Source organism: Vombatus ursinus, unplaced genomic scaffold (assembly GCF_900497805.2).
Source record: "Vombatus ursinus unplaced genomic scaffold, bare-nosed wombat genome assembly UNPS02007284.1, whole genome shotgun sequence".
Taxonomy (NCBI): Eukaryota; Metazoa; Chordata; class Mammalia; order Diprotodontia; family Vombatidae; genus Vombatus; species Vombatus ursinus.
Window position 1 is genome coordinate 11,441,555 of NW_020947062.1, and position 23,945 is coordinate 11,465,499.

Genomic DNA, 23,945 nt, shown 5'->3' on the forward strand with positions numbered 1-23,945 from the left:
TGTGTGTGTGTGTGTGTGTGTGTGTGTGTGTGTGTGTGTGTTGTGAAAGGTGAGATCAGAAAAGGGAAACATCTTGTCCAAAGTCACAGTGAGGGGCTCAGCAAGGTCTTGAACACAGGTCTTCTGTTAAGTCAAGTCTCTCCCTCTTTTTTCTCCTCCCTTCCTCTCTCTCTTTCTTTCCTTCTTTCTCTCTTTCTGTCTTCTCTCTCTCTCTCTCTCTCTCTCTCTCTCTCTCTCTCAATGACTTTGTTATCAGGTCACAGAAGCACCAAATGTTCCCAGCAAATGAGCACCATTTTAAACCCTTATAATTTATTTACTCTTATTTTTCCCATCAAAAAAAAAAAACTGCAGCCTATCAATTATACACAAAACAATGTCTGAGGCCAGTAGAGCATGTGTTGGCTAAGAGAGCATACTGACCTTGAGCCAGGTCACTTTAATAACAGAGATTATTCTATATTTGCAAATACCTGCCATTCCACATGCCCATATTCCAGATGGAAGATAGTAGGGAAACGAAGAGTTATCTTGGCCATATATTTCCAAACTCAAATTCAGTTTTTACATTCATCTTCTCCTTAAAACTCTGGTCTTCTGTGTCCTTTCTAGCTGCCAGGTCTCTTTCCATCATCTTGAGGCAGCTGGGTGGCCTAGTGGGTAGAGTACAGGGATTGAAGTCAGGAAGACACGAGTTCAAATCCAGCCTCAAATATTGGCTGTGTGACCTTGGGCAAGTCACTTATTCTCTTTCATCCTCAGTTTCCTCATTTGTAAAAGGGGGATAAAAACAGCATCAATTCTTCAGGGTTATCAAGGGGAACAAATGAGGTAATATTCATATAGTGCTTTACAAACGTCACATTAAGTGTTATATAAATGCCAGCTATTATTAGCAGCCTATGCTAGCATGGTGAGAGTCTAAGAGAAATTGAGATGAGAGGAGAGAAGGTGGTTTCAGGATGAAGAGCACCATGTTTTTAACCCCAGGGGCAGGAAGTCTTAGTTATCCACATTATGTCACACAATCCCAGAGCAAGAGTCTCTGGGGGAGATGAGGATTAGCTAATCTCTAAGAGATGACTGAAGGTCATCAGAGACAGCTGGGACACCCAATCTGAGAAGAGGGACACAGCTTTGGCAGCCAATTTGTCTATACTGGAGAGCTGTGTAAGTAATCAGGAATTCAATTTATTTCACCATAACCAACCTTTATTAAGCCCCTGATATGTATGCAGAGCAAAATGCTTGCTTTTGAGGAAGATTCAAAGTTTCAATAGCAGTCTGTCCTATCACTACAACCTAGAAGGGGAATAAGATTTAAATAGAGCTAACTACAATCCACAATATTATGTAATAAGTATGTTTTGTTGAGTTGAGTCATTTTTCAGTCACATCTGACTCTTCATGACCCCATTTGGGGTTGTTTTTTTTGTTTATTTGGTTGTTTTTTTTGTTTATTTGTTTTGGCAAGAATACTGGAATGGTTTGTCATTTCTTTCTCCATCTCATTTTACAGATGAGGAAACTGAGGCAAACAGGGTTAAGTGATTTGCCCAAGGTTAGTAAGTGTCTGAGGCCAGATTTGAACTCAGGAAGATGAGTCTTCCTGACTCCAGGCCCAGCTCCCTAACCACTGTACCACCTAGCTGCCCCAATAAGTATAATTAGCCAAGTATAAAACAAAGTTCAAAGTGAAATCTGAGCACAAGACTGTTCCTGGGGGAATGGGGTTAGAGTTAGAAATGGAGGGAGAATAAAGAAGGGGGGTGGGTAGAGAAGGGGATCAAGAATGCTCTTCTTGGAAGAGATAGCATTGGAGTTTAATTTTAAATGATGAATGAGTTCATTTAAAAGATTCAAGAAGTGAAAAAGAAAAGGGAAGCAACAAGGCATGAGAGGATAGGGGCTGTGAAACACAGAGTAGGTCAATTTAGTTAGATCTAGACTGTGTGGAAGGAAGATACGGCGGAAATGGTAGAAAGACTCCAGATTGTAGTGGCCCAGGAACAGTGGGTAAAGAAATTTGAATTTTACTCTGTAAGTAATAGGGAGCCAGGAAAGACTTTGGAGCAGGGGAGTGACATCACCAAATCCATATATAAGGAGAATTAATGCGGCAGATCACAAAGGATGGACTGAAGGGGGAGGAAATACGGTGGTTATAAACTGGGGCCTCCATCAGGTACAGCTGTTGTATTATTTCCTTGGCCTCCTTCCCAGCTGGTTGGGGAGCATGTGAACACAGCCCGGGCCATCTCCTCGGGGCTAGAGGCTACCACACTACAGATCTTGGAGCAGTCACTGAATGAATTCATCCCCAGGTCAGTCTTACATTTCCCCAAACACTGGGCCCCTTACTCCATAGAAGGCCGGGCCCAAGACTGCCTAAAGAGGGGATTCCTGCCTTTCCTTGGGAGGGGAATAGAAGGGAGTAGGTGGGGAAGAAGAAATATTACCAAGTACCCACTGATGCCTGGGGTCTCAAGGTCTCAGTTTTGCCATCCGTAACCCTGGGAATTGTTTGAGACTCGGACACGAATGCTTGAACCCAGGCTTCACAGTCAGAATTGCACCCTATCCCCTCACCCCCAAAGAGTCCTCCTTTTTCCTGGGATTAAGGGAAGGGACTAGGCCGGGGAAGCCCATAGTGGGATTGGCTGGGTGAAAGTCAGATGAATTTCTTCTTCTTCACCTGTTAAAGATTAAAATAGGTATTATAACCCATCACACTTGTATTTTCTTCAGTCCCTCAGGTGGAAAGCAACCTGGATTTAAAGTCTAAGGATCTGGGTTTGAATCTCACCTCTGCTACTCACCGCTTGTGTGATTTAGGGCAAAGGCCTTCTCTAGGCTTCAGTTTTCTCACCTATAAAATGAAGGCGTTGGACTACATATCAGCTCTAAGGTCCTTACTATCTTTAAATCGCATGAGCCATGGACCAACCCTGAGAGCAAAGGGATTATCATGTCTCCATTTTGAAGAGAAGGAGACTGAGGCCTAGAGAGGGGACAAAGCTCATTCAAGGTCACACAGAGAATTAGTGATGGAGCTGGGACCAGAACCTATGTTTTCTGTGTAATGGTATGTCTGTGAGGAATTCTTTGCTTGATGTGGAAAAGTTTACCTGCTGGACAGCTGCAGGAAGGGAAGGGTACAACCCACCCTCCCTCTTCTCTGTCCTCTACCTTTAGAAGGTGGAAATTGCCAGTCTGTTCCAGCCCATCCCCTCCTCCTCCCACCTGGTTACCATGTCTAGTTACCAGCGCCTACTCTTGCCAGCAGAAAGGAAATTCTTGAATATGTGTGCAGCAGAATAATGGCCAAAGTATCCCAGCCCCCTCCTCTTCCCCTTCCCACCCCCCCTCCAACCAGGCAGTTACTGCTATTGACTCCTATTTTGACTCCTATTTTGGCATAAGAGAAAAGAGAGACCAGTTCCATGTTTTTTTTTAAAATTCTGTTTTAAGAAGTATATAAAATACAAAAATCATTAAGATTCTCCCTCATTTAGCTCTACTGTCCCCAGCTGAGACAAGTCCAACAGAAAAGTGCCATTTTTTTTTTTTTAAAGATATTGTGATCTTGTTGTTTAGACATGTTTCAATCATGTCTGATTCTTTGTGACCCCATTTTGGGATTTTCTTGGCAAAGATACTGCAGTGGTTTGCCATTTCCTTCTCCAGCTCATTTTACAAATGAGGAAACTGAGGCAGAGTTAAACGACTTACCCAGGGTCATGCAGCTAGTAAGTGTCTGAGACCAGATTTGAACTCACAAAGATGTGTCCTTGGCTCCAGGTCCAACACTCTATCCACTGTACCTCCTAGCTGCCCTGATATTATAATTATGCTTTATTAAAAGAATACCTTCATTTGTGTATAAAGTTCAAATCTGGCACAGTCCTTTCATCTGCATACCTTGCCATCGTTACCCCTTTGACCTCCTTTATAATGAAGAGGCACATAAATCACTCGCTGCTTTATCTAAGCTGGGCATTTAGTTGTAATTAGAGAGAAATGTAAACAAATTTGAAAGAACAGAGATAAGCATTGGAACTGGTAACTCAGTCTACCTGGGAAGGGGAGAGGAAAGGAGCAGGGAGAAGGGGAGAAGCATCATCATCTCCATCTTTGTTTTTGGCACCCATAGACAATTACCATCTTTCTGCCTCATCTCAGCCCTGGGTGGCTATCTAAATGGTTTATGCCCCTACCCATGGTGGAAGGTAAGGAGGTGGGGGTATGGCTGTGGCAGCCTTTGCTCTCTCCTCGTCAATACCCCACCTACCCCTGTGTGAATTCTCTCCTCCACAGTGAGGGGACAGCAATGCTTTGCCTTTAAGGATCACACAGCCAATGAGAACTCTTTCTGTCACCTGGAACTGGTCTCCACTCCCCTGCTACACCTGATTGTTAGAGCAGTGATTACTACCCAGCCATTCAAACCATTCTGACACTTTCAGTATTATACCGATGTATTCTGGGGTATATTTTGGTTGTTTAAAAGAAAACTATTATATTTATTATTAATATTAAATAATGTTACATTTATTATTTTTGTTTTACCACAGCCCCTAGGCATTTATATCATATCATATATCATATCACATTATATTATATCATGAAAACACAGTGGGTTTGGAGTTAGAGGACCTGAGTTTGAATACTGGCTCTAACATTATCTGTATGACCTTGATCAAATCATTTCTCCTCCTCTCTGTCTGTTCCTCTTCTGACTCTAAATTTTGTGATTCTTTGACCCCTGCTTTGCACCAAGCAGCCACAGGATTTTTTTCCTCCTTCCCTCTCTCCCTGTGCAGGTTTGAGGAGAAGTTCCTGGATTCGGACACTGCAAAGGATCAGACCCTGTTCCTGCCCTACCTCTGTGCCTACATCACTGCCTTCCAGGAGCTGAAGTAGGCTTCAATGTCTGGGGAGGACAGGGGAAGGCACTCTCTAGGGTTGGGAGGAAGGGGTACAAGGAGGCTGTCAGGTCAGCATCTGGCCAAGGTCAAAATCCCTCCTAAGTCATCTTCCACTCGACAAAAGTTTACTAAGCAGCTCATGTGTTTAGAGCACTATCTTCAACAATGGAGGAGATAACCAAATTTAGCCATGCCATGGTCCCAGCCTTCGTTGAGCTTACAGTCTGACAGAAGGATAAGGACATAGCTATCTGAAATACTTAATAGTGCCTGTTATGTATTCTTGAGATGCAGAACAGGTCTCTGGGAGGCCTCAAGGATAAAGGGTATGGGGAAGGCTTCCTGAGGAGGGGGTGTTTGAATGGGGTTTTAAAGGAGGAATAGAAATTGTTGATTAGGAATTCAACAGACATAGAGAAAGGTGATAGGGCATTCCAAACATAGGAAACTGTATGAACAGAAGCTTGGAGGCAGAAGACTGCTGGACGTGTCTGGGGAATAGAAATTAGGTGTTTGTTTGGAGTGCAATGTAATAGAGGGAGGTAATAGGAGATAGAGTTGGAAAGGCAGGCTGGTGCCAGATGGTAGCAGGCCTCCAATATCTGGATGGAGAACCTATCCTGCCATTCAGTAGAGAGCCAACAAAGATTTTTGTTGTTGTTGTTGTTGTTGTTATTTAGCAGAAATGTGACTAGCTCTATGCAACAGGAAAGTTATTCTGACAGCAGTATGAAGGATGGATTTAAGAGTAGAGAGAATAGAGGATGGAGATTTGGCTTCATGCTCCAATAGCTCTTTTCTTCTCCCTCTCCTTCCTTCCTTTTTATCTATCCCTCATCAGTGTGATTCAGTGGAAAAGAATCTTTGATTCCATTTCCCCCAGCCTTGCCAATAATTCACTGGGTGACCTTGGATAAGGATCTTCACCTACGTGAACTTCATCTGTAAGAGGAAGCTAGTGTTTGTAGCACGCACCTTTCAGCATTCTGAGCAAAGAAACGGAAGCTACCATCATGGCTCTTTGAAGCAGGAGGCAGAAGAGCCAACCTGGGGCCTGGGTCAGCCCCGTCTCTATGGGAGCTCACAGGCAGGTGCTCCAGAGAGGGAGAAATAAGAAAGACCTGGTCAGGCCTGACCACAGTATCAGGTGTGGAGAATATTGGATTGACAGCTCAGCCACCCAATGACATGCATAGAATGCCAGATGAGTGGGTGGGCAGTTCCTCCCACCATTACCACAGAATTTCCCGAAAGGAGTTAGCCTTTGGAGCCCAGAATCATTCACCATCTTGAGATCATCAAAGATTGGCCTCCAGGCATTGCTGGAAAGCTTGCTCATTTTCTACCTTCATCCCTGTCTGAGGAATCCACCTCAAGAAAGGGGGCATGTTGTCTTAGAAAAGCACTTGATTTGAAGTCAGGAGATGTAAGTTCAAATCCTGGCTCTGCTATTTACGTCTGTAAAATGAGAGAGCATTGACCCAGATGATCTCTCCGGTGCTGTCTGGCTCATGTTCTGAAGTTGTAACACTTCAGAGCTTAAGTAGGAACAAGAATCACAGGATTTAGAGATAAAAGGGACCTGAGAGATCATCTAGGGCCAATGATCTCAACTTACAGATGAGGAAACTGAGGTCCAGAGAGGGCAACTCATGGAAAAAGCCAATTATCTAAGTCTTATGTTTCCAATTCCATGGTGAGGGAATGAAGGAGCCATGGGAGAAAGATGTCCTTTGTTTTCTTGGGAATCTTTTACCCTTTTGGTGATTACTATGCCAAGAGATCCCATTCCCTTGGCACTTTATAGTGCCATAAATATTCTCTCCACAATACCCCATGAAGGGAGACATGGAAGGATTTTTATCTCCCTTTTACAGATGAGGAAATTGAGACTCAGAGAGGGGAAATAACTCGCTCAGGGTCATAAAGTGAGTCAGGGGCAAAGGTGGAACTTGAACCCGGTCCCCTTCACTCCATATCTGATACTTTTTCCAGTTGGGTGAGGTTTAGAATTATACTCCCACCCCTCACTTGCCTACTAGCCTGTGAGCTTAAGGGACTAAATTTTATCCATCCCTCTACAGGATTTGAAGTCAGAAGACCTAGGTTTGAATACCAGTTCGGCAGTTAGTATTTAGTGGTGTAAGTCACTTCCTTTCACTGGAACTCAGTTTCCTGATCTGTAAAATGAAGTGGATGGGAAAGATGATGTCTAAAGGTCTTTATCCACTTTAGACCTTATAAGGACTCCTCCACTAACCCCACCTCCTATACAGATACCATCAGGGTCGTTGCTTTGGGATATCATATGTGTTACCCTTCCCTTCCCCCTCTCATAGACAGTCCTCTCCCCCTGCTCCCCCACACCCCCCCTTTCCCTTGCCTCCTGCCTCTTTCACAAAAAACCAGCTTCCTATAGTCCTCTAGTCTCTATTTCTAGACTTCCGGGGACCACTTTCCCCTACCTGTAATACTAGTCCAGGCCTCAAGGTGGCAGAAGGCCTCTGGGAATCACTAGTCTTAAAATACTAAGAATCAACAGACTTGAAGAGTCCCCAAACCTTCTATAGCCAGAAGTTCAAGGAGGTCCTGAAATTCCCATGTTCCTAGTTCTGGACAGTGGGAGATTATTGAAGGGGACCATTCCAGATCCTTCCCTCAGGAAGAGCACAATCTGGAGTAGACAAGAGAAACAGAGCCAGCCCCTGCCCTCAGAGAGCTTGTAGTCTAGCTAGAGAAAGGTGCATGAAAATGGGATAGGGCACAGTCAGTCAGGCCAGTGTGGGATACCATAAGGGGGGAGAGAAATTCAGAAAGGGGAAGAACCATTGTGCACTGGCATAATCAGAGCTGGCTTCCTGAAGGAGGTGGCATGAGCGGAACCTTAAGGGAGAGGCAGGTTTTTGGCAAGGGGATTACTGTTGCCTTGCCCAAGGAAGGAGAATGGCATTCTAGGTAAGAGGGACAGCTCAAAAACAAAGAAAGGTGGAAATGAGCCTAAGACATGTGTAGCATAATGAAGAAATAGGGCTTGATGAGACAAAGAGATGGGTGAGTAATATGAGATAAACCTGGAGAGGACGTAGAAGTCAGCCTATAGAGGGTTTAAATACCAGGCTAAGAGGTTTGTATTGCATGGAATAGGAGTAGAAATGGGGAGCCCCTGAAAGTTGTTGATCAGGGAACGCTATCAGACAACAAGCATTTATTATGCACCAAATAAGTGTCAGTCACTGGGTCACAAAAGCAAAACTGAGCCATTCCCTGCCCTCACAGAGGTGCCATTCTAATGGGAAGACAACATGCACAAAATATACCCACATATAACATATACACATAAAATAGATGTAACCTAGGAGTCAGGCCTGGACCATTTGCATAAAACTTTGCACTAGTGAGGAAAGTCTTATGGAAATGACCCAGGCTTGAGCTCTTGGTTACGGAGTACATGCAAAACAGACACATGGTCTTGCTCAGAGCTGGGCATTATGAATTTGATTTTGACAGTCTTTGGAAGGATGGATTGAAGAGGGGGAAACTGAAGGTAGTGGGGCGGGGGGCAACCTAGAAAGCTTTGACCAAATGAGGTAAAAAGATACTGAATGAGAGGGTTGGCAGTGTGAGCACAAAGATGGGAATAAATTTGGGAAATGGAGGTAATCAAACCAGTGCTTCATAGTGGATTGAATGCAGAGATGCAAACAATTCAGAAATGCTGTAGCGATCAAGAGGATAAGCAAAGCAGGGCCAAGCACTTTAGGTTAAGGCATTCATAGGCATAGGGTTTAAAAGTTACATTTTGCTGTTGTCAGTCATTTCACTCTTTGTGACCCCATTTGGGGTTTTCTTGGCAAGGATACTGGAGTGGTTTGCCATTACCTTCTCTAGTGGATTAAGGCAAACAGAGGTTAAGTGATTTGCCCAGAGTCATATAGCTAGTGGGTATCTGAGGCCAGATTTGAATTTATGTCTAAATACTTTGACCACATAATGAAAAGATGGGATTTATTGGAAAAGACCCTGATGTTGGGAAAGATTGAAAGCAAAAGGAAAAGAGGACTGCAGAGGATGAGCTGGATAGATAGCATTGGGGAAATGACAAACAAGCACTTGGACAGACTTCGAGAGATAGTAGAAACATGACTAATGTGGAAATAGGATTAATATGATTATACATGGACACCCTATATCAGATTGCTTGCTGTCTTAGGGAGGGAGGGTGGAGGGAAGGGGAAAAATTTAGAACTCAAAATCTTATAAAAATGAATGTTGAAAACTGTCTTTACACGTAATTGGAAAAAATACTATTAAGTGAAAAAAAAAGAGAGTGGAGGATAGAAGGGCCTGCTATGGTCCATGAAGAGTCAGACAGGCCTGAATGACTCCATGGCCCAGTACTGTATCTACTGAGCCCTAGTGACCTCAGAAATTTCATTACAAATCATCTATTTCCTCTTCTTACTCCACTTTTTTTTTTAACAGATAAGGAAATTGAGGCCCAGAGAAGCTAAGTAACCCTACCCAATGTCACATAAATTGTAACATAAATTTGAACTCAAGTCCATTGCTTTTATCTATTTATCTTTTATCTAAATCTATTGTTTTTTATTTATTGTGTTGTTGTTTCAGTCATGTCTGACTCTTTGTGGCCACATTTGGAGTTTTCTTGGTAAAGATACTGGAGTGGTTTGCTATTTCTTTCTCCAGCTCATTTTACAGATGAGGAACCGAAGGAAACAAGGTTAAGTGACTTGCCCAGGGTCACATAGCTAATAAGTGTCTCAGGTCCTACAGATTTCAGGCCTAGTGCTCAATCCACTGCATCATCTAGCTGCCTATCTACTATCTAAATCTATTGCTTTTTATACTACTCTATGTTGTCTCTAATAAAATACTGAAATTTCTATAGCCCTTTAAGAGAGACAGCATAGCCTTTATAAGATTTTTTAAAATAGGATTTAAAATTTATAAGATTTATAAAATATTTTCCTCAAAAAAAAAACAACTTAAAAACCTATGAGGCAGGTAGTCCATTTTACAGGTAAGGAAACTAAGGCTCAGTAAGTTAAATGACTTGCCCAAGGTCACATAACTCACAATATATTATATAGGACTAAGGATCTGAGAGCTGGAAGTGAAGAAATCTAGCCTGACCTCTCATTGTACAGGTGGAAACCTGAGGCCCAAAGCAAAGTGATTTGCCCGAAGGCACACAATTAATAAGTGGTGAAGGCTGGATTTGAACACCTATTCTCTGACATCAAATCTAGCACATGTGATACATGGAGGGGAAGTATTGCAAATGAGCTCCCGAATTGTGTCCCAAGCCTTGTAGGGCTCGACCAGGCCCTGGGCAGGGCCAGTTTGGCTGGGGCCATGGAGGCATGGAGCATGGTAGCTACCTAAGTAGCAAAACTAGGTGGTAGCTACCCAAATATAGAAGGGCACTAGTGAAGAGGACAGAGTCCTTAGAAGCTCTGTTCAGAGTGGAAAGAATGCTGAATTGTGAGTCAAGGGATATGAGTTCAAGTATTGTCTCTGTCACTCACTACTTGTGTGTGACCTTGGATCTCAGTTTCCTCATCTGCAAAATGAGGGGTTTGGATTAGGTGTCCTCAAAAGTCACCTTCCAGTACTAATTTTGTGATCTTATGGTCCCATGACCCATGAACACAGGGAGTCTCCAGGGAATGCATTTGTCCTACCAGTCTTTCTCAGTTTCTTTTGTTAGCACCCATTCCACATCCACTAATTTGGGATGTCCCCCAAGTATTTTTCCTGGACCTTCTTCTCCTTTCTTTCTATTCTTTCAGTCTTGGTCTCTCATCATTTTCCATGGGTTCAACTATTATCTCTGTAAAATGATTCCCAGATCTATATATCCAGCCTCGATCTCTCTCTCTTGAGTTCTGGTCCAACACCATGAACTACCTATTGGACGTTTTGAAGTGGATGTCTCCCAAGCATCTCAAACTCAACATATCCAAGAGAACTTTCCTTCATCTAGGACCCATGCCCGTCTGAAACATCACCATTACTTGTCAAGGTCATCTCTTAACTCCTCACTCTCCATCATCAGAATATCCAATCAGTTGCCTCATCAGAATACCTAATCAGTTGCCAAATTTTGTTTTTATTGTCACAACTTATCCTTCTCTCCAATCATACAGCCACCATCCTAGTACAGGCCCTCATCACCTCTCAAGCAGACTAAAGTACTAGCCTCCTAATTGATTTCCCTGCTTCAAGTTTCTTTTTCTTTTTCTTTTCTTTTCTTTCTTTTTGGAGGCAATTGGGGTTAAGTGACTTGCCCAGGGTCACACAGCTAGTAAGTGCCTGAAGTCAGATTTTAACTCAGGTCCTCCTGACTCAAGTCTCTTCTCCCTTTAATTCATCTTCTACACTACTGCCAAAATGATTTTCTCAAAGCTCAAGTCTAACTATATGACCACCTACTCAATAAATTCCAATGACTCCCTATTACTTCCAAAATAAAATATGGAATCCTGCTTGGCATTTAAAGTTCTTCACAACTTTCCAGTCTTACATATCCCACCCCTCCACTTACTCTAGTAGCCACCCTAGCCTGCTTGTCCTCATCTTCACCTCTCAAAACCGCTATCTTCCTTTTAAGACTCAGCTCAGTCTCCACCTTCTGCAGAAGGCATCTCCTGGTCTTCCTAGCTGCAGGTGCCTTCTGTGCCTAGGTTACCTTGAGTTCGTTTGTGTCTTACATATATCTCTATCTGTACACGTTGTCGTGTTTCTTGAATGCAGGGAGTGTTTTGTTTTGTCTTTTCATTGCTAGAACCTAGTCCAGTGGCTGGAGCATAGTAGGTACTCAGTAAATGCTTAATGGTTGACTGATTGATTGAACAAAGGAGTGAAGTTTCTCTGCCTCTCATTCCATTTTGTCCCATCTGATCCTACTCATATTTACTTTGTCAAGCTTGGCCAGTGATTCTCTGCATAACCTTGGGTCTAATTATCTCTCCCCTATAAACCTTATCTTCCTCTGTAAAAATGAGGAAGTTGGGTAAGACAGCTTCCAATCTCCGTTCCAGCTCTGAAATTCTATACTCTGTGGTGTGGTGCCCAGAACAACCACAGAGTAGGACATGCCAAACTTTCTTCCTCCTTCTCCTCCGCCAGCTACCAGCTGCCCTTTTGAGGTTTTTTCTTTCACATGCTTCCCAGGCACACCCCAAAACAAGCATTTACAGCTGAGCCAAGCCTACAATTCTGGGATTTTCCAGCCCCGCACCCTCCCTCATTGGCAGGCAACAGATGGACATGAAACTAGCATTGTTTTTCTCAAAGCAGGGAAAGATTAGGGAACCTTGGAGCCAATTTCTTGTCTGGAGATCCAGGGCCCTGTATTTGGGCAGGGGGAGGTAGTTCCCTGTCTGTGGTACTCTATTTCAGGGTCCAAGTAGTACCCACTGTGGCCATTACCTAGATACCCTTCCTTAATGCAGATCTTTTCATCCTCTCCCCATCAAAACTGACCCCAGGATTCACCTCCCATCCCCACAGGGTTCCATTCCCAGGCCTGTAAAGACAATTAGCAACGTTGCTTGGAGGCAGCCCAGTTAAGGCTGAGAGCCCAGGCCTTCAAAGCAGCAAACTTGGATTCTAGTTCTAACTTTGCCACTGACCCTGTTCTGCTTGTTTGTTTGTTTGTTTGTTTGTTTGTTGTTGTTGTTGTTGTTTTGCCGGTGACTCTCTTTGTAACATTGGATAAGTCAATTCTCTGGGCCTCGGTTTCCCTACCTGTAAAATAATAATAATTTTTTTTGTTTATAGAGGCTTAAAGCATTTCGTCTCAACAACCCTGTGAGATAAGCAACAAAAGTCATCTTAGACAAAATGGAGTTTCAAAGAAGGGGGCTCGACATGTCCAAGATCAAACAAGCTAATAAATAGAAGAGCCATGATTAGAAAATTACTGTGCATTCCACTGTACTCTTCTGCCTCCATGGGCTTTGACTAATTGAGAGAAGCAGTGTGGAGTAGTGAAACAAGTGCTGTCAGATTTGGAGTGAGAGAACTGGGGTTCATATCTCAGCTCTACCACTTACAATGGCCTGAGCAGTTATGGGGAGAAGATGGGAGGGAACTCATGTAAAATAAAGAAGTCTGACCAGCTGTCCTCTGAGATCCCTTTCAGCCCTCAGTCTAGAACACAGTAGCCTCGAAGGTCCTTTCCAGCTCTAATATTCTATGAGGCTCACTATGCTCTTGGACCATTGTTTCAAGAGGATAAAGGGTGGCAATTACAGACCTCAAAGTACAGAAGAGTATCTGATTAAGTGGATATGGAGGGATACGGCCTTCTCCTCTTCCCAGGCAACTTGTCTGGTGCTAGGAGGCTCACCTGCTCCTGGCTTTTTCTCTCCAGGACCAACCTACCGGCCAAATTCCTAAGCAGCTTTAAGAATGTGAGAACAACCTTGTCTGAGGTGATTTGCAGGTTCAAAAAGCAAATGTTGATCCATTTGCATCGAGAAACACAGGTAAGGTCTTTGGTTCTAAGTTCCTAGACTCATTATCTGCTCCAGGGGTATCAGATGGAAATGGAGGTCACCAAATCATACATAAGGATGATTGCAGGACACAGAGGTAGACCCAGCTATGGAATGAGCAGGGATGCATGGGACTGTTGACCAATCAGAATCTACATTGATCTTTGACAAAGGACAGGGTGGAGGACCTTGGCACGTGGCAGGGGTTTTCTGGGAAAGATGGAGAAGGATATGGGAAAGTTTTTCATTTTCCTCTCCTTAGGGAAAATGTCTATTTACAAAGAGCCCTTTTGTAAGAGAGACAAAAGGAGAAGTTGCCCAGGCCCCATGACAAGAGGTGGTATCCAAAAGGAGTCTCTATGGGAAAAGAGATAGTATGTGGATGTAGACAATGTGTAGGAGCAAGCAGTTTGTCAGAGGTGGCACTGAGATGGTGTACACTTGGGTCCACTATGTGAAGTGTGTCCACAAATCCTTATTATCTAAACTAAACTGGGCCCTCACTACTGCACAGCAATCCTTTTAACCATGTCTGAGTCTTTAATCACACTAGCCAGAAAAGCGACTTCCAAAACTTCTCTCTGTTCAGGACTCCAACTATATTCCCATGCCCTCTCCTCCAAACATATGACTTTGTCTGCTACCTGGCAGACAAGGTTGAGGTCATCCTTTGTGAGCCCTCTTCTCTCCCATTCTCCATTCTCCAAAACCTGCCTACATCTTCACTCACCCTCTTTCACTTCCCCAGAAGTCTCTGAGAATGGGGCAAATGTCTTTTCTTGCCAAAGCTAACTCCTTTTGCTATGCCTGTGACGATCAAAAAGTTCTGAGAGACATGGTTTCTGGGCGAAATGATCATCTTATTAATAAGATCAACATGTCTATTAGTAAAAGGATGGTCATTTGGCTCTTTTTCTTAGAACAAAGGCCCCTTATGGTAGTGGGTTCACAGTTTATATGCCCTTCAAAGAGTAGGTGTTCCTGAGGGGTGGCAATCAACTCTGATTGGTGAACAATTAATGAGAAAATGAATATTACAATGAGAGGCTGGGCTATATTACAATGAGGGTCTTGGGGTACATGACTTGGATTAACCAAGTCTTGGTCAGAGAGATGTATCAATTTTCATATCACCTGTCTGACAAAAGGGAGGATCCACATTTTCCCAGGCCCATCTGAGCAAACAAAATGATTAGGAATATGTTCATTAACCCAAACTTAGAATTTCTTTTACTGTCATATTAGATCTTGGCCTGGGTAAGTCTTTAACAGAGATATCTTTCTACACTGGTTGGTTCCTGGATGAGGAAGTAGAAAAGGGGAAAAAACCTTGGTTCTGATTGAATAATTAGTTACTAATAGCAGAGAGAAATAATTATTTCTCACATGCCTTTAATCTTATCTCCTCCTTTGGGAACTTCCTATATTCATCATTCTCTCTTTCTCCTCATCACTGGTTCCTTCCCTGTTATCTACAAAAATGCTCAAGTCTTACCCATCCTTAAAAACCCTTGACTTGACCCTGCCATCCTCACAAGCCTTTGTCCCATGTGTCTCCCCCCTCTCTCCTCTCTCTCTCTCTCTATCTGTCTCTGTCTCTGTCTTTGTCTCTCTCTCTCTCTCTGTCTCTTTTTCTCTGTCTCTCTCTGTCTCTCTCTCTCTGTCACTTGTCAATCTCATTAGCTTTTACAGGCTCAATTATAATTTCATGCAGATGAATCCCAGATCTATATATTCAGCACTAAACTTTCCCATGAGCTCTAGTCCCACATCTCTAACTGTCTGCTGGGCATCTCAACCTGGACTTTCTGTTGGTATCTCAAATTCAACCTGTCCAAAAATGAGATTATCATCTTCCCCCTCAAATCTCCTCCTATCTTCCTGTTGCAGACACTATTACCATCATGCAAATTAAGAGGGAAGTTGAATTCTAATGAATGGCATGAAGCTACACTAGGATGGGTTAGAATGGTTTATTGATACAGCCAAGCAAAGGCTATAAGAGGGTATGGACATATGAATAACAATGCATTCAGGGATAGAGTAACATGATGCCTGTCACCCCCACCTACAGGGCAGCATGCTTTGGTCGGTGGCCCAGATGAACAGTGAGATATGTCCTACACAGAAGGTTCAGAGCTGCATAAGGCCTAGGTTTACAAAAGGTTTTCAAACAAAAGGTCTGTCACGGAAGCTTTCATATCAGGGCCAAGGAACATGAACTAGCAACAGAAGGATGGAAAGTCCCTAAAATTTAATCGATTCGGAATGAAGAAGGTGGCATTATAACTATTTTGTGTCACCAAGCTTGCTAGAGACATTCAGCAACTGGTTCTAACTAGAACCGGGTACAATTTAAACCTGAAGCATTCCACACCCGGGAAATAGGAGACAGCCTTGGAGAAGGGGGCCATCGATTCCTCTGGCTCCTCAACTATTCTCCTGGTCAGTCAGGTTCAAAATTTCAGGTTCATCTTTGATTTTTCACTCCTCATGCCCATATCCAATCAGTTAGTTGCCAACTCTTTGCACAATTGTGTATTATATATGATTCATTATATATAAAGAATATATATTATGTTAATAATATATGTATACATTATATATTAACAATATTATATATAATATACATATATATTTCTGTGTATCATGTATGTGTATGTAATATATGTATATATAAAATACATAAAAGTGCATTGTATAGTATATGTAATATATAACACATAATATATACATTGGCTTACTAAAGGAGTACGTTGAGCAACACTTGCCACAATTCACTGCCAGCATAAAGCCTCCAACCCCACATGTATTAGAAGGGCAGAGAGCCTTGTAATCCTCATCAGCTTCATGGCACTTGAGCACAGCAAGCTTCACCTTCTTTCTCCGGTACTTATTCTTTGAGAAGTGGTGTAAAGTTTCTTTCTCTTCTTTGGCACTAACTGAAGTCTAAGAACAAGATGCGGGCGTGGACTCCTTCTGAATCACTGGAGTCAGATGACATTTGTCCAGTTTCCAGTTGCTTACTAGCAAAAATCAAACTTTGCAACCTGGCCTTGACATTGTCAATAGCATCAGAAAGTTCAGCCTTCCACTGGTCAAAAAGCCTTTGCAAAAATCTAGATTGTGGCTCTGGCCCTACCTGTGGGGAAGGTGAGGAAGAAAGAGGCAGATCCTGCATAGGGGAAGGTTGGAGGCTCAGCCATGGAGCCCAACACGGGAACACACTTCAAGGCACTCATTGTTTAATGTGGGGAATGACAAGTGTGCAAACAGTGATGAAAGAGATGGAAATAAGTGTAAATAAGTCTAAGGAGTCCATGGAGGGGGAGCTCACTCTCAGACAGGGGTCAAAATGGGGATGTCAGGGAGGTAAGGACATCTGAGGAAGGAAGAGGGTTTCAGCCAGCAGATACGTGCTGGAGTCTGTTCAGGAAATGAAGGCTTGGCCTCTGGGAATAAATACACTGAGGAAGGTGAAGATAGGGAAAGACTGAGGAGCAACAAGGAGCCTCATTTGTCTGGAACAGAGGCAGCAGTGCATGCTTTGCATAAATTCCATTTATATACATTATGGGGTATACATTGTGTGGCAAAGAAAGTCTAGACGTCAGGACAGGGAATCAGGATCTGATTGTCTATTTTTTTTTTACATATTTCTTATATGCAACAAATTGTTGAGGTTTGTTTTCTTACCTATTCAGTCATTGGGAATCAGGATCTAAGTGGGCTTCCTGTGGGAATTGAGGTGGCTTAGATCCTGAAAGCTAGGGAGGATTTGAATTGGGAGAGGTGGGGGGAGGCTACCTCTTCATGGTGTTGTGTCGGGTCCTAGAATGTGGGGGTGGGGTGGGGAGGGAGGGAAGAAGGTGTCACATTGTATTGGAAGAGTCAGGTCTAATGATCCTGTAGGCTGGGGAACAAGATGTGAGTGGGTTCTCTCTCTGCCCCCACAGGTCCTATTCAAGGATGTGGGCAGCAAGGCATGGGTGACTTCCGACAAGCTACAGCCAATCATGGAGAAGACTGTCACCTTTGCCCAGCACCTAAAACACCTGGTTCAGCCCCACAGTCAGGTGGTTCGAGGACCCCAGGGATCATCCTGGGGAGGGACATGGAGGGCATGGGGAAAGGGTGCTCAGAAAGAAAAGACTGAGGGGCAGCTAGGTGGCACAGTGGATAGATCACTGGCCCTGAAGTCAGGAGGACCTGAGTTCAAATCTGGCCTCCGACCAAACGCTTGACATGTATTAGCTGTGTGACCTTGGGCAAGTCACTTAACCCCAATTGCCTCACCCAAAAAAAAAAAAAAAAGAAAGAAAGAAAGAAAGAAAAGACTGAGAGACAGAAGGCTTGGAAGGGGGAAAAGAGTTATGGCGCTTTGAGGCTGATCTCCACTATCCTATTTCTCTCCCAGGAGTGTCTTCAGGAAATCCACTGCTATGTGATTCGGGAATATGTAGCCCATGTGCTGAGGCCACGAGAACGGCTTCGGGGAGCAGATCGAGTGGCCAGCGCCCAGAAGATGAGCCAGGAATCAGATGCCATTGGCTCCACCTTTCAAAGTCTGGTACTACCCAAGAGTTATTTCCTTCGGCTGCTGATGGGTTGTGGTTGGTACTGTGGTCAGAATTTGTTGTTGTTTGGTCATTTTCAGTCATGTCTGATCCTTTGTGACCCCATCTGGGGTTTTCTTGGCAAAGATACTGGTGTAGTTTGCCATTTCCTTCTCCAGTGGATCCATCTTGTCAGGCAATCAGAGGTTAAATGACTTCCCCAGGGTCACACAACTGTGTTTGAGGCTGAGTTCCTACTTATTTCCTGTGTAGCCTTGGACAAATCATTTGTCCTCTCAAGGCCTTGGTTTTCTCCTCTATGAGACGATCTCTGAGGTTCCTCTAAGTTCTAATACTCTACTGTGTATTGTGTTCTGTGTCCGAAGGACAGAGTTCCAGCTTTGATATTCTACATTCTAAGCCACCCCCCAGCCCAGCTCTGAAATGTTATGTTCTCTTTTGTAACCCCTCCAGCTCTAAATCTTATGATTCTAATAATTCTTCCCCCTGCCCCCATTCCCCTGCAGGTCCAGACATAACACAGCAAAATGGAAGGAACCCCCCAGGTGGAGTAGGGACAGCTTAGTGCCTTTCTCATACACAGGGATTGTACCTTTATGGGGTATCAGAGGTGGAAGAAATTTTAGTATCAATAGAACACAAAATATTACAGCTGGAAGGTAGCTAGGTGGCGCAGTGGATAGAGCACCAGCCCTAGAGTCAGGAGGACCTGAGTTCAAATCTGGCCTCAGACACATAACACTCACTAGCTGTGTGACTCTGGGCAAGTCACTTAACCCCAATTGCCTCACCAAAAAAAAAAAAAATAAATAAATCAATAAATAAATAGATAAATGAATAAGTAAATATTACACCTGGAAAGGATTGTAGAACACAGAACTTAAGAGGGGGAAGCATAGAACATAGACAATCAGAGCTAGAAGGGACCTCAGAATCTTAGAATATGGGGAAGGGACCTTAAAATATAGAACACGGACTGTGTCAGGCAGGTTTCATCTCAATAAATCTGATGAGTGGGGAACTTTAGGTTATTTAATACAACCCCATCATTCCACAGAGGAGGATACAGAGGATCCTCCTCATGTTCATTTGGTCGTTTTAGTCATGTCCAACCCTTTGTGACCCCATTTGGGCTTTTCTTGGCAGAGATACTGGAGCAGTTTGCCATTTCCTTCTCCAGCTCATTTGACAGATGGCAAACAGGGTTGTGACTTGCCCAGGGTCATACAGCTGGTAAGTGTCTGAGGTCAGATTTGAACTCAGGAAGATGAGTCTTCCTGACTCCAAGCCCATTGTGCTACCTAGCTGCCCAATCTTCTTCATGCTCATTCCTTTTTCTTATATCTGGTTCCTTGTCTTCCCAGGGCTCAGAAGCCTCTTGGCTGGGTTTGGTGATCCCCTGCATCTCAGACATCCTGGGTGAGACCTACAAAGAGGACATTAGAAAACATATCGAAACCCTCATTGAGGGTTACCCGGACATCAGGTTAGTGCTGCCTGCATCTGGAGGTTCCCCCTAGGAGCATCCCCAGACATTGAGACCCCTGAGCTGGCATGCCTCCGGACGTGAAGTTTTTTCACCCCTGCAGGCAGAGCCCCCTGCATCTCAGCACTCTTTACCATCCAGTGCTTCCTCGATCCTTACACCAGTCCTGCCTGGGCAAGGCAGAGATATTTATCCTTTTTTCCAGTCAAGGGAAGTGAGGTCCAGAAAAGGGAAGTTGGTGGCAGATCTAAAAGCAGCATTGAATAAGGGAAGGAACCCTGAATTTGGAGTCAGAAGATCTAGGTTTGAATTCTGGATTTGTAACTTAGTAGTTGTGTGACTTTGGACAAGTTCCTTTCCATCTCTGGGCCTCAGCCTCCTCATCTGTGAATTAAAAAGACTGATCTCCAAAGTCACCTCTAGCTCAAAGTCCCATCATGTTGTTATCTTCTAAATCAGGGCTCCCGACTTCCACCCCAGGATCTTCCCTTTGCCCTGGGCAGCCTCACATTCAGGGAGACCTCGGAGCATAGTAGGTTAATAAAATCAGAACAGGACCATGGTAGCTGAAATCTAGTGTGCCTCCCCTTGAACTTTAGAGGTTCATTATCAGGGAGTGATCAAGTCCCAGCGTGGCCAGGCCTTTCCCTGGAGAGACATACATCTCACAGATTGGCACCTCTTTGTTCTAAGGAGGGAGGCAACTTCTGGCCTACAAACAGGGTGGAACCTCTCCTCATCTCCAGAAAAAAAAAGAAAAGAAAAAAAAAGTCCCACTCCACATTTCACTTGAACAATCCCCAAACACGAAGGCACGTTATCTCTCTCAGGAAGTCCTTCTTGTCCTCCTTCCCATGGGTCTTCTGTCTCCTGACAGCCCCCTAGTCTGAAGGGAGTGCCATGGTCCTAGCTTTAGGCAGCCCGTGGTCTTGGGAGAACAGAAATGAAGAAATGAAGGCCTTGCCTTCAGGGAGTACCCAGTCTGAGGGGGATTCGCAGCCTCTGATCAAAGGGAGGAAAGCGGCTCCGCCCTTAGAAACAATGAAACCTCTCAATCTACTATACTCAAGTACAGAATGTTAGAATTGTAAGAAATCTCAGCAATCATCTGTAGGCCTTCCCTCTCATTTTATAGATGGAGAGACTGAAGCCTAGACGGGGGGACTTGCCCATGGTCACCTAGCTGTATGACCCTGAACAAGGCACTTAATCACTGTCTGCCTCAGTTTCCTCATTTATAAAATGGGCATAGTAATAGCACCTAATTCCCAGGGTAGTTGTAAGGATAAAATGAGATAATATTTATAAAACACTGTGCAAACTTCAGAAAGTGGTATATACACAGTAGTTATTGTTGTTGCTGCTGTTGTTGTCGTTGTTAGCGTGGCAGGACCTGGAACCTGGCTCTTCTGATGACATATCCAGGACTCTTGTCACTATGTTGTGCTTCCTCTTCTATATCCCTCATTCCTTTGCTTATGGGTTGGACACTGCTCCATCCAGAGAGGCAAAGTCAACAGAAGGTCCCACTTTGGGCAAGTCATGCTTTCTCTCTTAGTCTCAGTTTCCCTCTCTGAAAAATCGGGGTGTGGGTGTTGACTGGATTGACTTGAAGCTCTCTTTCAACTTTGATATGCTATGAATATAAGATTTCCACAGGACTTTGAGGGTGGTTCAGGGCATTGGACCTGTTGCTATTCTGTGAGGATGAAGTCAGGAAACTCAGTTCAATCTTCCTCAAACCTCCTCTCTCTACCACTACAGAGGTATGATTCTGGCCTGAATGCCCAACGGGATATCTTTACGCTTAACAGAACCCCAGAGCTGGGAAGGACCTCTGAGTAAATGCGTCTAGTTCAGTCTCTACAACCCCAGCCTCACCTCCACAGAAATCCCTTAGATAGCCTTCTTGATTGGGAGTCATCAAGCCTCAGCTACCATGTCTCCAGTAACAGGGAGCTCACTCTCTACCAAGGTAGCGTGTCAAATGAGACACTATTTGTAACTAAGTCAAGCACTTAACCAATACTTAAATAATTATTCTATCCCTCCATGCCTTCCTTCTCTAGGGAGGAGTCCCTCAGGAGCTCCCTCTACCATTGCAGATCTGCAGCTTACCGTCTCAGAGCATTGGCTGGTTAAGGAACCTGTGCAACATCATAGAGCCAGGATGCATTAAAAGCAGGACTTGAGCCAGCTCATCCTAACTGGGAGGCAGGCTGTCTATCCAAGAAGCCACACTGCTTCTCCTACAATGCAGGCTGAAACTGTAGCTCTTCAGACCACTATGCCCCACTGTTGACTCATATTTAGTGTGCAGGCCACTCAAACCACACATGCTTTTCCCATGACCGGTTGTCTGGCCACACCTTCTCCCTCCTGTATTTGTGCAGTGGATTCTTTGAAAGCCAGGAGAAGACTTTGCATTATCTCAGTGAGGCTACATCTTATTAGATTTGCCCCTCATTCTTACCTGTGAAGGTATTTTTGCATCTTGACTTGAATCTGAGAGTTTGTTAGCCCTCCTAGGGAAGCAGCTAGGTGACATGGTAGGTAGAGGACTGAGCCTGAACTCATGAACACCTGAGTTAAAATATGGCCTCGGATACTTGCTAGCTATGGGACCCTGGGCAGGTTACTTAACCTCTGTTTGCCTCAATTTCCTCAGGGAAATGGGGATAATAATAGTACCTACTTTTCAGGGTTGTTGTGAGCATTAAATGTCATAATATTTGTAAAATATCTAGCATGGTGTCAGGCATATTTCAGTTCTTTTTCAGTCATGTCTGAATCTTCATGATCCCATTTAGAGTTTTTTTGACAAAGAAAGGTACTGAAGTGGTTTGCTATTTCCTTCTCCAGCTCATTTGACTGATGAGGAACTGAGGCAAACAGAGTTAAGTGACTTGCCCAGAGTTACACAGCTAGTAAGTATCTTAGGTCAAATATGAACTTCAAGAAAATGAGTGTTCCTAATTTTAGTCCCAGCCCTCTATCCACTGTACCACCTAGCTGCCCATCAGGCACATAGTAGGCATTTAATAAATGCCTTCCTCCTAGCCTTGTGTCATTTGTAAACTTGATTATCAGGTGATATATGCTTTGGTTTATGTTAAAACTTTCACTGTTACTGTTGGGCAACAAAGACTATATCTGTCAAAATCTTCTACTTGCTTCTCTTTCCATCTTAGTCATTAAATAGACATTAAGCCCCTATTATGTGCCAGGCACCAGAGATACAAAGAAAGACAAAAGACAGTCCCTGCTCTCAAGGAGCTCCCAGTTTAATGGGGAAGACAACAAGTAAACAACTATGTCCAAACAAGTATACAGAATAAATTAGAAATACTCAATTCAGTTCAATAGTTACTAAACTCCTACTCTGTGCCAGGGCACTGTGCTAAGTACTGGGGATACAAATAAGAAAAAGAAAGTCCTTGCCCTCAAAGAGTTTATAGTCTAATGAGAGAAGACAAGAAGAAGCTGGAAATCTGGATAGAGGGGATCTAATCTTAGAGGGAAGGCATTATCATTAAGGGAGATCAGTAAAATGAAGGACTAGAAGATATGAAAGGTTCTTTCCAGCTCAAAATCCCATGATCCCATGACATACTTCTGTTCACTGGGACTGTGTCCCTCTGCAGGCAGGAGCATGTGGCTGCCATTTTAGCCCTTAGGAAGCTGGGCCGAAGACGAAACCAGCTCCTCCTTCGCCATGCCCAGGCCTTGCTGAAGAAGGCACCCAAGACTTTCCCAGGCCGGGGACTCTTTGAGGAGATTGATGTACCTGCATCTGTGGAAGTGCTCCTCACCTGCATTTAGAAATCAGCATGGATGAAAGGAAAAGCAGGGCCTGTGGGGTCCCTCTCTCAGGGTTCTTAAAGGTGAAAGGATGAGAGATCCCCTTGGAGTGGATTCTTCATGGAGCTGAGGACCCCAAGGACTGGGAAAAGGGACAGAGGGATGCCAGAAAGCACAGATGTCCCTCCCCCCGGCCCCCCCAAGAATATGGGAAAGCTGTTAGTTCAGCAGCCCTGGCCCCCCCTTCTTGACTTTCCTTCTCTCTCCATTCCAATGTCCCCCTCTACTTCCCCCAGATAGGATACCCAACTGGTCACCAGATTCCTCTGTCCTGCTCCTAAGCTCCTGGTTCTGCCTATTTCTAAGAAATTAGGAGATAAACATATTTCCTCTCAAGTGGGAAAGACTGTGTATGCTTCTTTTCCAAAAAAGGAGCTCATTCCTTTAAACAGGAGCCAGGGGAGAGCGATGCTGAGCCCAGACATGAGAAACACAAATAGTGGAATTCTAAGAAGACAAAATACAATAGCACAAACATTTTTTCAAGTGCCCTCTATATAGAGGAAGAACAGAGACCCCAGGAGATAGAAAGTTTAGATAAGACCATGTCCTCACCCTTGTGGTACAC

At 43.9% G+C, this 23,945-nt stretch overlaps 1 protein-coding gene across 5 annotated transcripts in view; it reads left to right on the top strand.

Annotated features, from left to right (window-relative positions):
- EXOC3L4 (exocyst complex component 3 like 4) overlaps positions 1 to 23,713 on the top strand; it is a 74,516-nt gene extending 50,803 nt beyond the window's left edge. For 4 of the 5 annotated variants that reach the window (XM_027848975.1, XM_027848977.1, XM_027848974.1 and 1 more), the window contains 7 exons: positions 2,224 to 2,324; positions 4,824 to 4,919; positions 13,330 to 13,444; positions 17,410 to 17,529; positions 17,871 to 18,023; positions 19,395 to 19,516; positions 23,161 to 23,713. In XM_027848975.1, coding sequence (XP_027704776.1) covers positions 2,224 to 2,324; positions 4,824 to 4,919; positions 13,330 to 13,444; positions 17,410 to 17,529; positions 17,871 to 18,023; positions 19,395 to 19,516; positions 23,161 to 23,338 — 885 coding nt within the window. In that variant the 3' untranslated portion in view covers positions 23,339 to 23,713. Of the gene's footprint in view, positions 1 to 2,223; positions 2,325 to 4,823; positions 4,920 to 13,329; positions 13,445 to 17,409; positions 17,530 to 17,870; positions 18,024 to 19,394; positions 19,517 to 21,585; positions 22,118 to 23,160 lie in introns of those variants that run through there. The other variant, XM_027848978.1, reaches the window with a different exon arrangement.
- The last annotated feature ends 232 nt before the right edge of the window (positions 23,714 to 23,945 follow it).